Below are 14,165 nucleotides of genomic sequence, written 5' to 3'. Positions count from 1 at the left end.
TCTCTCTCTCTCTCTCTAATTTTTCAAGACAGGGTTTCTCTGTATAGCCCTGGCTGTCCTGGAGCTCACTTTGTAGACCAGGCTGGCCTCGAACTCAGAAATCTGTCTGCCTCTGCCTCCCGAGTGCTGGGATTAAAGGTGCCACCATGCCCAGCCTTAACTCTCTTAGTAGGAGTTTGAAAAAGCAACATTCAACATAACAGTATGTGTTCTTCATAGTAGAGTAATTTCTAACTATAGAAAAGTTCTTAAGATTGCTCTTAAGGTTTGCAAGACTATATGAAAGACTACATGTATAAAGGCCACATTTAGGATGTTTTCAAGAAATTGCGGTTTTGTCCCATTTACCTTAATCCCTAAGCTTTCTTTTCACTGCTTCACAGCCATTCTTTGACATGGCTACCACCTATTTGCCTTGAGCAGTCTTGCCCCACTCTTGCATGCTGTGAATAACAGGGGGTAATGTAACCTTTACTTACTGCTAGCTACCATAAATGACCAGAAACATTTTGGAAACAGCTAGACATGGTGGCACAGGCTTATAATCCCAGCACATGTATGGAGACATGTATGTATGTATGTATGAAGACAAATAGATCAGAAGTTTAAAAACAGTCTCAGCTACGCAACATCCTGAGTCAACAAAACAACAAAGCAATTTTCAGATTAAGGTTATGGTCAGATCATGACTTTTCCATATTAGGGTAAGATCCCCTTATTGTGTCACGAGATGGTTCCATGGAGCTCTTCTTGGTGAAGCTTAGTGAATTATTTGGGTACTTTAGAAAGGAGTTTGACTCTTTCTCAGTAAACTCTCATTGAAGAACGCTATTGAGCACTACATCATGGCAAAGGTTACTTCCAGTTACACCTTCTTCTCCACCTTTGCTTGTCTTGCTGGTAGGTTTTTACACTTTAAAAAATGGCCAGTTCCTTTCACAGAGACAGTGCTAACAAGTGGCAGAGCCTAGTTTTGGGCCCAGAGGCCTAAAGAGGCCTTATCCTGCCCCTGTTCTAGAGCTTTGTAAGCCAAATGTTACCTTCCTTTCTTCCTGTACCTCAAGGCTTCCTGGGCTGGGGGCCTTCAGGTAAGCTCTTCCCACCATATTGTCTATATCTAGCTCTTCACCAAATCCTAATAATTCTCTACTAAGCATGAAGTTCAATAGTTTATAACTCTGAACTGCCTTTCCATGTTGCTCCCTTCTCTGACTATTGGGACATGGAACAAGACATGAGTTAGATGCTTGACTCCACTCCCCTTTCCTTTATTTAACATATTTTTAAAATACTGAATTCAGGTCCTGGCAAACCTTCAGTGATAACTCATGAGACTTTTCATTTTCAATGTTCTTAGCACGTTTATTGATTTTTGAATTTGAAATTTTTAAAGTTTATTGTGTGAGGTGTATGTCAGGGTCATGTGCTTGTGCTGGCGAGGGACAACTTTTAGTAGTTGGCTTTGTCTATCCACCACAGCTTCTGGAGATTGAACTCAGGTAAAAACCTGTGCTTTTACCTCCTGAGCCACCTCACTGGCCTTAAGTGTGAAATGCTTTATCCATTCTCTCATTATTCTTTTTGGTGTATAGCTTGCTTTATCTTTAGACTAGTGAAAGATTTTCATACTGTCTTGTTTTCCCTTTTGACATGACATCATGTGGTTTGAATACCACAATAAAGCTCATCTTGTATGTTTTTTACTGGGATCAGCAAATTCCCCCAAAGTGTCATAGATCCTGCTGATATAGAGACCATTTTAAGTCTGAGCCCTTCCACTGCAAACATGCTGTTTCTCTGATAAATTCCATTGCCCAGACTATTTTTCATCTATTGATTTTTTTTTTGATAAATTTACTCATTCAAGGCTTCAGGGGCATGTTTTGTTGTAAACTTAACTCTTCCTCAGCCGTGTCTACTATGAGCTTTGGTCTTGACTATAAAGTGCTTATTTGCCCATTTTTCTTAACACTGATTTAGGAATGACACAGAGGAAGAACACCGCATTACTAGATTAAAAGCATGGAGTTACAACAGCAACTCTTTCCCAAAGGCTAATGGGTAGATGATTTGGAGAAGGCACTTCAGGTAGCCTGAGTTGTGGTGTTTGTGATTTACCTAGAGCAGGGCTGAAGGTTTTGTGAACTGTGAGTTTAACCCCATTGTTTTTACAGTGCTGACTTATCCATAATTTAGTTTCCGTCCCAGATGATCGAGCTGAACAACGAACCTGTCTCATCTGTGGGGACCGTGCTACGGGCTTGCACTATGGGATCATCTCCTGCGAGGGCTGCAAGGGGTTTTTCAAGAGGAGCATTTGCAACAAACGGGTGTATCGGTGCAGTCGTGACAAGAACTGTGTCATGTCCCGGAAGCAGAGGAACAGATGTCAATACTGCCGCCTGCTCAAGTGTCTCCAGATGGGCATGAACAGGAAGGGTGAGTTGGTGCTCAGGGCACACTGCCTACCCCTCATCCCCTCACTCATCTGCAACTATTATACTTTTCAGTAGTTTTTAACCATGTACTGTATACTCCACAAACTTTCAAGAAATGACAGGAGTTTAATTGGAAAGGCATGAAGTAGGACTTGATGTCATTTTGTGTACTAAAAGCAGCATACTCAGCCAGGCGGTGGTGACAGTGCAAACCTTTAGTCCCAGCACTCAGGAGGCAGAGGCAGGCAGATCTCTGAGTTCGAGGCCAGCCTGGTCTACAGAGTGAGTTCCAGTACAGTCAGGGCTACACAGAGAAACCCTGTCTCGAAAAAACAACAAAACCATAGCCTACTCAGATACTGGGCCTATTATTGAGAAGTTTTCTGGGAGCTATTAGCCTGAGATGCCATGAGTAAACTGAATTGAATAAGCTTTGAAGGACTGAGTAGAGAAAGCAAAGTAGCCAGTTAGAAAGTTCTTAGAAATGCCCAGGAGAGGCCTGGAGAGAGCACGTACTGCTCTTGGAAAGGACTCTGTCTCAGTTCCCAGCACCCACACATGAGTCAGCTCAGAACTGACTGTGACTCCAGCTCCTCATACCTGTTCAGATCTCATACCTTCTTCTCTTCTCCCTGGACAATTGCTCTCACAGGCACATATCTCCTGCACAGACACATAACTTAAATTCTTTTAAAATAAATATTTAAAAAGAAAAATACTGGGATGGCAAGATGGCTCAGTCAGTAAAGGTGCTTGCCACCAGGACTCTTCACCTGAGTTTTATCCATAGGACCTCTATGGTTGCCCTCTGGCCTCCAGAGGAGCACCTTGACATATATGTACCCCACACAAATAAATAAAAATTGTAAACATTTATTTAATTTCATGGTATATGTGTACCTGAGTGTATGTGTTTCATGTGCACATAGGAAGGAACCTGTGAGGTCAGAAAAGGTATCGGATCCTGTGGAACTGGAGTTACAGACATATGTATGTTCCCATGTGGGTGCTAGGAACTGAACCCAGATCCTCTGCAAAACCAGCCAGTGCTTATAACCACTGAGCCATCAAGGAGTCAGAAATGATGAAAAACCAGAGAGTGGTGGCACACACCCTTAATCCCAGTACTCAGGAGGCAGAGGCAGGCGGATCTCTGAGTTCAAGGCCAGCCTGGTCTACAGAGTAAGTTCTATGCCTGCCAGGGTTTCTTCACAGAGAAACCCCACCCCTCCCTTCTCCCCCCCCCCAAAAAAAGAAGAAGAATAGAAATGATGAAAAACCAAACTGGAAATGAGAAAAATAATAGGTAAGAAAAAATGTTATTTTGAGAGCTTTACAATTATGAAGAAAAGTGAGAGAGTCCTGGCACCAAGCCATATTTAAGAAAGAGCAAATCAACTCCTGACAGTTGTCTGCTGACCTTCGCAGGTGTGCTGTGGCATGTGCAACACACACACACACACACACACACTAAATAGATGCTCCCCCCCCCCCGCTAAAATAAAAGGAAAAAAAAAGAAAGGTAAGACTTATTGAAGAACATTTAGATAATGTAGTGCCTTACGGTTTATTCATAGAACTAATATTTATTGAGCACTTACATGTGCTGTAAACTGTTCTATACTTTGTATTCTTCGTCTGTTGGTTGCACACACTAATCCTATTGATTCTTACTCCCAGTTTACACATGCAGCTTAGGAGCAGAAAATCACTTAGTAATACTTAGCTTAATTATGATTATGATCATATTTAATCATTTTGAAGTTATAATGTGTTATTAAGCAGAGCTATGCCTAATCACAGAGGCAATATACTGATCCACAAATCTCCTGTGTGGTATAGCTATTTGCATATTAGAATATGTGTGTTGGCTATATGTTAAACAAATACCATAGTAGGGCATTTGAAGGGTTGCCAAGATTGTTCCCTGCCTGTCTTTGTAACTTCTCTGGCTAGAGGAAGGTCTCAGGGCCCAACGTTATGCTGTTCCACATGTGTTCAAGTTTGCTCTTCTACCTGGAAGTCCTTTATCTTCCCTACTATTACTTGTCTCATTCAGAAACCCTGGTCAGTTACCAATTTCAGACCAATATGTCCTTCTAACCTCACCCTGATTTGGCTTTATACTCCACTTTTCTCATCTTCCTTCATTGCCCAGGGCCTGTGAGTGCTAAATACCTCAAGCCTTGAGGTTATAGGATATCATTATCATCATCATCTTCCTCTTCTTCCTCTTTGTCTTCATCTTCCCCTTCCCCTCCCCTTGCCCCTCCCCCTCCTCCTTTTTTTGTTTTGTTTTGTTTTGTTTTTGTTTTTGTTTTTTTTCCAGACAAGGTTTCTCTGTGTAGCCCTGGCTGTCCTGGAACTCACTCTGTAGACCAGGCTGGCCTCGAACTCAGAAATCTGCCTTCCTCTGCCTCCCAAGTGCTGGAATTAAAGGCATGTGCTGCCACTGCCCAGCTATAGGATACCTTCTTGACAACATAACATCTCTGAGAATCCTAAGCTACAGCCCAGAGACTGTGACACATGGACACAGACTGTTTGCCTTCCCAGAAGCTGGTTTAGTAGCCTAGTTAAGGCTGCTGAGGGAAACTACCACCTTCTAGTTGGTCTTAAGAACTAAATTACAGGACTAAATTACATGTGCAGTGGGACTATTTTGGAAGTAAAAAAATACTCTGAAACTTTCATCGCTGGTGATAATAATTTTATTTATAACTCAAAAGTCATAGAATTGCATATTATAAAACAGGTGAATTTTAATGGCGATAAAGAGCTTATCAAACCAAATATGTTGTGGTGGAGAGATATAGTCAACACTGAGGATGCAACTAGTATTAAAATGAATCACATAACCACACTGAGATGATAGAGGGAAGAGAGCTGGCCTTGGAAAACAGTATTTTAACTACATTTTGTAATGGTAAGGACAAAACAATTGTATACAAACAAAGCACTCAGGTTTGTAAAATTGTTTCTCTCAAGGTTGTATGTAAGGAATTCTGTCTCTAATTGAATAGTTGGCCAAGCAAATAAATACACTATATTTGAGAAAGATTAATCAATCAAGAAAGGCCAGAATGAAAATTTGGGTTAGAATCAGTGGTATCAATATGGGTGTGATGGCTGGGTGGATGGATGATTAGGTAGGTAGGTAGGTAGGTAGGTAGGTAGGTAGGTGGGTGGAGTGGGTGAGTACACATACATGTATTTCTAAACTCTAACCACTGGATGAGGCTACACACACACACACAGAGGGGTATGGGGGTGGGGAGAGCAAGCAAGAGCACCCAGATCTTGTTTTAAGTGTCAGTAAAAAGAGTGATGTCTCCATGGAAAACTAGTTGGATGCAGGGCTAGAACAAGAAAAGTAAAAACTTGGAGAGTTTTAGAGTGCCTAAAAATAGGAGGAGCTTGGAGAGATAATGGGGTGGGGAGCCTGAAGAAATGGATCAGTGGTTAAGAGCATTTGCTGCTTTTGTAGAGACCCAGAGTCTGGACACCGGCACTCATGTCAGGCAGCTCACAATCACCTTTCAGTCAGTCTCTGGGAGATTCAGGACCCCTTTGTGACCTCCACAGGAACCCACATACACATAATAAATAAGAAAGAAAGACAGTATGTGGGATTGTGTGAGTGAGCACACAGGGCACAGTGAAAGGGCATAGAACTCAGCCTGGGAGCTTCCAGGAAACACAGTGGTTCTAACTTGATAGCAGAATATCTTTAGATTTGTCTGTAGGCTCAGGAATAAGTATGTGCGTGCTCATACTGATAGAAATAACTAGGAGCTGGCAAGATAGCTCAGTGGGTAAGAGCACTGACTGCTCTTCCGAAGGTCCTGAGTTCAAATCCCAGCAACCACATGATGACTCACAACCAGCCATAATTAGATTGAATGCCCTCTTCTGGTGCATCTGAAGACAGCTACAGTGTACTTATTTATAATAATAAATATTAAGAAAGAGAGGAGGGGAAGGGAGGGAAGGAGAGAAAGATGTAATTGAATGAACACAAGTGACCATTCTTCCTTATGAAAGAATTCCAGTATCCATGATAGAAATACTAGTCACTATTAGGCGTACAACACAATAGTTCTAACTTGCAGCCAAATCCATTGAATGGAGTCCAACAGAAATGAGCATTGGTTTGACCAAAAGTGAAGTCTAAAAATAATTAATAGCTAGATAGGGAAAATTGTTTCCAAGGAGAGTTTAGCTAGAATGTGATGAAGGCTGGTGTCTTAGTGAGGTTACTATTGCTGCGGTACCACTATTCATCATGGAGTGAAGTTGGAGCAGGAACCCGGAGGCAGGAGCTGATGCAGAGGCCATGGAGTGGTGCTGTTTACTGTTTACTGGCTTGCTCACAGCTTACTCTTCATGGCTTGCTTCATGGCTACTTTTTTATGAAACCCAGAACCATCTACCCAGGCATGTCCTCACACACAATGAAGGCTGGGCCCTCTCTCTCTCAGTCACTGATTAAGAAAATGCTATATGCCGGGCAGTGGTGGCACATGCCTTTACTTCTAGCACTTGTTTTTCGAGACAGGGTTTCTCTGTGTAGCCCTGGCTGTCCTGGAACTCACTCTGTAGACCAGGCTGGCCTCGAAGTAACATTGTTGATTTTTAAAGCAAGTAGGTGGTTTATTTTATGGATTAGTCTTCAATTTGGATTTGTTGTTCCTTCACCATTAGATTCAGGTTACATATTTTGGGCAGGAATGTCATAGAAGTGATGCTACATCCTTAGTAGTGTATATCAAAGATAACGAAAGCATTTGATATACTTGTTGCACAATCCTGGTATTAACTTGAATCAGTAGAGTGAAATGATGTCACTTGTATAAAGAGCTCTGTAGATGAAGATGCCCATTTATGGTAAGAAATAAGGATTGGAAGTCTCCCAGGAAACAGATCACAAAGAATCTTAACAATCTGACAAGCTCAGACTTAGCCCTAGACTAGAGAAAGCCACCAACAGGTTTTGAACAGGGATTTGGTTTTGTCTTCATGTGTTTGCATTTTCTGGTTGAGGAATGACAGATAAGTGAGGTCCAGTTTAGGAAAAGTGTGCATGCTGCTTCTGGGCAGATAAAGAAATGATGCAGCTCTGTTGTCATAGGCTAGGACTGGAACCTCAGGAGAGGCTCTCCTGTAACATTGAGTTCTGTGTACTGGTACTATTGGAAGTTCAGGGTTAGCCTCAGCTACAGTTAGCTTGAGGCAAGTTTGGGCTACATTAGACCCTGTCCCAACAAACTATAAAGAAAATAATAAAAAAATAAATGAGAATAAGTGGTTCAGAATTAAAAGACCTAGATTGAAGTTCAAGCTGTCATTCTTCCTTGTGCAGCTCTGAGCAGGTGTCTACCTGGTTACCTTATCTGAGAAATGCATGGGGAATTGTGAAGATCTAATGAAAGATTGTCTGACAGTGTATTATAAGCTTTGAAATGGGTTTTATTTTAACAAAGGCATAAGGCATTTTCATGCTATCTTGACAGATTTACCATCTCTGATTAATGGGTATTATTGCCAGCTTTAAATCAGCTTTTTTTAGAGGGGGATGGTATTCAAGACAGGATTTCTGTATGTCATCTTGGCTTTCCTTGAACTCACTCTTTAGACAAGGCTAGCCTTGAACTTAGATATCTGACTGCTTCTGCCTCCTGAGTGCTGGGAATAAAGGCATAAGCCACTACAACTAAGTATTTTAATACACAATAAAGTAAATGTATAGTTAAGAGTTTATATACCATCTAAAAGTCTATTTTTTGTTTGTTTTTGTTTTTTGTTTTTCAAGACAAGGTTTCTCTGTGTAGCCCTGTCTGTCCTGGAACTCACTTTGTAGACCAGGCTGGCCTCGAACTCAGAAATCTGCCTGCCTCTACCTCTCAAGTGCTGGAATTAAAGGCGTGCACCACCACTGCATGGCTCTAAAAGTCTTTTATTTCTACTATAAGACACTTGTAGTATAAGAAATAAAACTAGGACTGATTCTGCTGTTGAGTTTCTATATCTCTGTTGCTTCATTTCTCTGAGTCTCAGTGAGAGTGGACTAATTTTGGGTTTTGCTCAAGACAATAGTATTTTAACACATAGTATGTGCACTTTTTAAGGTCTGAGATGAGTGGTCCTTTAAGCAAGAGTACGGTTTGCAAAGTTCTTCCTCATCTTCAGAACAGTGAGTGTGAGATCTCTTCTGAAGTATGTCCCCAGTTTTTTTGGTTGGTTGGTTGGTTGGTTGGGGGTTTTTTGTTTTTTCAAGACAGGGTTTCTCTGTGTAGCCCTGGCTGTCCTGGAACTCACTGGCTGGCCTCAAACTGAGAAATCCGCCTGTCTCTGCCTCCCAAGTGCTGGGATTTAAGGTGAGTGCCACCACTGCCCTGCATGTTTTATCTGCCAGTGATAAGCCTTCCTTCTGTAACTGGGAGTTAAAGGTAAATAAAACATGTGAGATGTCATTATTGAAATTGGGAGTGTTTCAGTATTGCCATTAACCCTGAAAGATGAGGAAAGTATTTTAAAGATTTTTAAAATTTGAAGTTATGTTGAAAGAAGGGTTTGGGACAACAGTTAGTGTACATTTATTTTCAATATAGGCTATGTATGTTTTCCAAATTCAGTAGAATATGGTATCCCTTATACAGATGACAGTATACAGACTCTTGCAAAGTTGAAAAAGGAATCTTGGTTTATTTAACCTCTGTGTTCATAGTAAAGAGATGGGAGAAGGAATAGTTACTATGAGCCTACTTTTCCTACCAGCTTTTAACCACAGTTTTTAGTCACACTGTTAGTGATATAAGATGATAAGAACCAATATGCTCTTTGCTGTTGATAGCCTAGATTCAGAGGAATGAAGAAATTTGACCATAATTACACAGAGCAGGCAGGATTTAGATCCATACTCGTCTATTCAGAAGTATATATTTTTTTAGCACACCGAGAATGTTTACTTGAAAGAAAATGCAACTCCTGTTAGCCTTTCATTAATACAGAAACTCATATTTGAAGCTATCACCTTTTGAGGCAACACCCCCACCCCAAGGTTATAGCCAGACTTGGTTCCATGGCGTGTTAGTTTACCCTTGGTTGCTGGAGTTAATACTGCTTTTTTCAAGCCCTCATCACAGTTTTTCAGAAGTGCTGCTCTGGACCGTATCACTCCCCTGCATTGCTGCCTATCTCCAGCCCCATCAGCTATAATCCACAAGGCCTGATAGCCTTGGCTTTTTAGGATCTGCCGTACTTGGTCTCTCTGGCCCCATTACTCACTTATTCTTCCCACATATAACTAACTCATCCTCCCTGAATGCTTTCTCCTGATTTAACCATTTGGAAGTTCCCAGAATGAATAGGCTTTGAGCCTTTTAGTTTCTCTCTCTCTCTCTCTCTCTCTCTCTCTCTCTCTCTCTCTCTCTCTCTCTCTCTCCTCTCTCTCTCTCTCTCCTCCTCTCTCTCTCCTCTTTCTCTCTCTCCTCTCTCTCTCTCTCTCCTCCTCCTCCTCCTCCTTCTTCTCTCTCTCTCTCTCTCTCTCCCTCCCTTTCCCTCTCCCTCTCCCTCTCCCCCCTCCCCCTCCCCCCTCCCTCCCTCCAGGATGTACCCTTGGCCGCTCTGGAGCTCACTTTGTAGACCAGGTTGGCCTCAAACTTCTAGAGTTCTACCTGTCTCTGCCTCCCAAGTGCTGGGATTAAGGGAGAGCACCACTACCTCCTGTTGAGCCTTTCAGGTCGCTCTTTATTGAACTTGAAGCAATCTTTTTCTACCTTCCTAAATCCTCCTGTAAGATTCACTTCAAAAGATGTCTTTTTCTGAGGCCTTTTCCTGTGTTGTGCCCCCATATTAAGAACCTTCATGGGCTGGAGAGGTGGCTCAGAGGTTAAGAGCACTGACTGCTCTTCTAGAGGTCCTGCGTTCAATTCCCAGCAACCACGTGGTGATTTACAACCATCTGTAATGAGATCTGATGCCCTCTTCTGGTGTATTTGAGAACAGCTACAGTATATTCATATAAATAAAATAAATAAATCTTTAAAAAAAAAAAGAACCTTCATTAATAATGATGCAAGGCATAGTGATCCATGCCATGCCTATAATACCAGCACATGTGAAGAGATGACAAAAGGGAGTTCTAGCTCAGCCTCCACCAGAGTTCACACTCACTATATATAAGATGTTCTCCTTTAATCCCAGCACCTGGGAGGCAGAGACAGGCAGATCTCTAGAAGTTTGGGGTCAACCTGGTCTACAAAGCAAGCCTGTCTGTGTTACAATAAGACTATCTTCAATTTTTAATTAATTGATTGATTGATTAATAAAAACAAAACAATGATAAAAATAGTAATAATGGTTGTTGATATTGTTTTATTTTGTTTGTCTGAAGCTCTGGTCCCAGGGTATCTAGCACCCTTTGCTAGCCTCCAGAGCACCAGGTACATTTGGTGCACAGACATATATGCAAGCAAAACCCCTACATGCATAAAACAAACTGTACTGGCTAGTTTTGTGTCAACTTGACACTGCTGGAGTTATCACAGAGAAAGGAGCTTCAGTTGGGGAAGTGTCTCCATAAGGGGGAAAGGCCCCTTGTGGGTGGTGCCATCTCTGGGCTGGTAGTCTTGGTTCCATAAGAGAGCAGCCTGAGCAAGCCAGAAGAAGCAAGCCAATAAAGAACATCCCTCCATGGCCTCTGCATCAGCTCCTGCTTTCTGACCTGCTTGACCTGCTCCAGTCCTGACTTCCTTGGTGATGAACAGCAGTATGGAAGTGTAAGCTGAATAAACCCTTTCCTCCCCAACTTGCTTGTGGACGTTGTACATCGTGGTGCGCACTAGGCTCCGCACCACGATGTACAACGTCCACAAGCAGCTGACTTCCTTGATGATGAACAGCAGTATGGAAGTGTAAGCTGAATAAACCCTTTCCTCCCCAACTTGCTTCTTGGTCATGATGTTTGTGCAGGAATAGAAACCCTGACTAAGACAAATTGGTACCAGCACAGTGGGGTATTCCTGTGACAACCTGACCATGTTTTGGGGAGGGCTGTGGAAGGACTTTGGAACTTTGGGCTTGAAGATCCATTCGTTGTTAAGAGCTCTGTTGAAGTTGTGTAGGAGCTTGGAAGATAATGTTGAGAACAGTGCAGAAGATGGAGGTCTGGCTTGTGAAATTTCATAGGGAAAATTAAAGACTCTTTTCAGGGCCATTGCTATTTTGATTGGTAAGATTCCGTGGTTCTGGTTAGCTGGGGCTGAAGAATCAGCTGTGATTAACAAGATACCAGAACTACTAAAGTGAAACTTTTGCATTACTGGGACTATTGATGCTGGTTAGCAGGAGCTAAGAAATTAGCGGTGATTAAGAAGAGACCAGCATCACTGAGGTGACATCTTCTGGGAAGTGTTTTCTGAGAGCACAGAGGCTCTCACAGAGCCAAGGTTGTACCTGTGCTGTGACTGGACTTGGTAATGTGTAAGAGTCACTCAGATGGTACTAGTTTTGAAGGCATGAAGGGGTCATGCAGAGCAGCTGAGGCTCAGCACTGTGAGAGGCCATGGAAGGCCATTGGTGAAGGTGCAGCCTCAGTTGCAATTGATGGCCCAGGACTGAAGGGGTCATGCAGTGTTTTGGAGATGCCAGGACCTTGAATGACCACCAAGAGCAGCAGCAGCAGTGGAGTACAGGCATCTGGAGCCTAGAGGAAAAGCTGTGTGCTACAATGGACAGGGCTGGAGAAGTGACCCAAGCCCTTGGAGGGGCCCAGAAGATCATGAGTTGGATCCCAGACATTGGATAGTTGGAGTTTAATTTTTGCTTTTGATTGTGACTGTGCCCTGATATTTTTCCCTCTTGAAGGAAGAAACTATTTTAGCGGAGCCCAGAGTTAAGAGACTTTGAATTTTAAAAGACTTTGGATTTTAAAAGAGATAAGATATTTTAAAGAGATAGAAATTTTAAGAATATGTAAAGACTGTGGGACGTTTAAAGTTCTTTAGATCTTGGGGATGAATAAGAATGTAAGGGTTGAGGCTTACTAGTGATGTGTTTGTGTGTAAAGTTGACAAGGGGTCAATTGTACTGGCTAGTTTTGTGTCAACTTGACACAGCTGGAGTTATTACAGAGAAAGGAGCTTCAGTTGAGGAAATGCCTCCATGAGATCCAACTGTAAGGCATTTTCTCAATTAGTGATCAAGGGGGAAAGCCCAGCCCATTGTGGGTGGTGCCATCCTTGGCCTGGGTTCTAGAAGAGAGCAGGCTGAGCAAGCCAGGGGAAGCAAGCCAGTAAAGAACATCCCTCCACAGCCTCTGCATCAACTCCTGCTTTCTGACCTGCGTGAGTTCCAGTCCTGACTTCCTTGGTGATGAATAGCAGTATGGAAGTGTAAGCTGAATAAACCCTTTCCTCCCCAATTTGCTTCTTGGTCATGATGTTTGTACAGGAATAGAAACCCTGACTGAGACACAATAACAATAACCCCCCCCCCATCTAAGTATCATTTGGGGGCTGGTTAAAATGGCTCAGTGGTTAAGAGCACATGCTGCTCTTGCAGAGGACCCAGATAATCTTGGTGGGCACCAGGCAGACAGGCATGCATGCATGCATACATACATACATACATACGTGCGTGTGTGTTTAAGTTCCTTCAGCTTCAACTTCCTGCTTTTGTAAGGAGAAATTAGTGAGGCCAATGTTCCAGTTTATAAAAACAAAAAAATCAAAAGCCATGTTCTCCAGGGTTGGGCGTCTATCTGGATAGCAGAGTGTTTCTTAGCACGTATGAACTGCTGGGTTCAAGTCCCACAAACACAACAAGATAAAATAAATAAAACCAAAAACCTTGTCCTGATCCTTTAAATTTAAACTTAGGAAGAGAATGAAATATATTTTATATTAAAATGCAGGTGTTGTTCACTTCTCCCAATAAAACTCTGACTAAAATATCTCTCAGTCTTGAGATGTGCCATATTCTGGAGGGATATTTGAAACTGGGACTTGTTAACAATGTCACCATTTTTGCTGAATATCTTAAATGTGTACAGTATGTATCTAGTGCCTTGGAGACCCAAAAGTATCTGCTGCTTATGGGGCAACTTACAGAAATAAAGTACAATATGGATCCAGAAAAACCTGAGTTTTAATCATAGTTTCACTACTTATTACATTTTACTTTTAGCCTGGTAAGTTTTTGTGTATGTATATGTGGTTGTTTGTTTGTTTGTTTTGAAACAAGGTCTAACTGTGTGGCTCTGGCTGTCCTGGAACTCGCTATGTAGACTGGCCTAGAAGGCACAGAGATCTGCCTGCCTCTGTCTACTAAGAACTGGAACAGTTAAGTTTTCATTTTGTTCATAAACAACTTTGAGTGTGCTTCTGTCTACATTTCCTTCTAGCTATCAGAGAAGATGGCATGCCTGGAGGCCGGAACAAGAGCATTGGGCCAGTCCAGGTGAGTCCTATACCACTCTCTTAGTGTGGTCTAGAAGAGCATTTGGGCCTGTCCAGGTGAGTCCTATACCACTCTCTAAGTGTGGTCTAGAAGCGTGATAATGTAAAGCTCCCCAGGCCATTTACCTTGATCCTCTTCTCTGCCATCTTTGTTTTTACTTCTATAAAAACTGCTTTTATAATCTAAATGTGAAAACACTTTTTTTTTTTTTTTTTTTTTTTGGTTTTTCGAGACAGGGTTTCTCTGTATAGCCCTGGCTGTCCTGGA

General features: G+C 42.1%; 1 protein-coding gene across 4 annotated transcripts in view; it reads left to right on the top strand.

The window, feature by feature from the left end:
- Nr6a1 (nuclear receptor subfamily 6 group A member 1) overlaps positions 1 to 14,165 on the top strand; it is a 193,153-nt gene that overhangs the window by 153,459 nt on the left and 25,529 nt on the right. For all 4 annotated transcript variants that reach the window (XM_029474597.1, XM_021185940.2, XM_029474598.1 and 1 more), the window contains 2 exons: positions 2,197 to 2,439; positions 13,843 to 13,898. In XM_029474597.1, the coding sequence (XP_029330457.1) occupies positions 2,197 to 2,439; positions 13,843 to 13,898 (299 nt within the window). The remainder of the gene's footprint in view (positions 1 to 2,196; positions 2,440 to 13,842; positions 13,899 to 14,165) is intronic.

This window comes from Mus caroli, chromosome 2 (assembly GCF_900094665.2).
Source record: "Mus caroli chromosome 2, CAROLI_EIJ_v1.1, whole genome shotgun sequence".
Lineage (NCBI taxonomy): Eukaryota > Metazoa > Chordata > Mammalia > Rodentia > Muridae > Mus > Mus caroli.
This window is presented reverse-complemented; position numbering and strand designations above follow the sequence as displayed.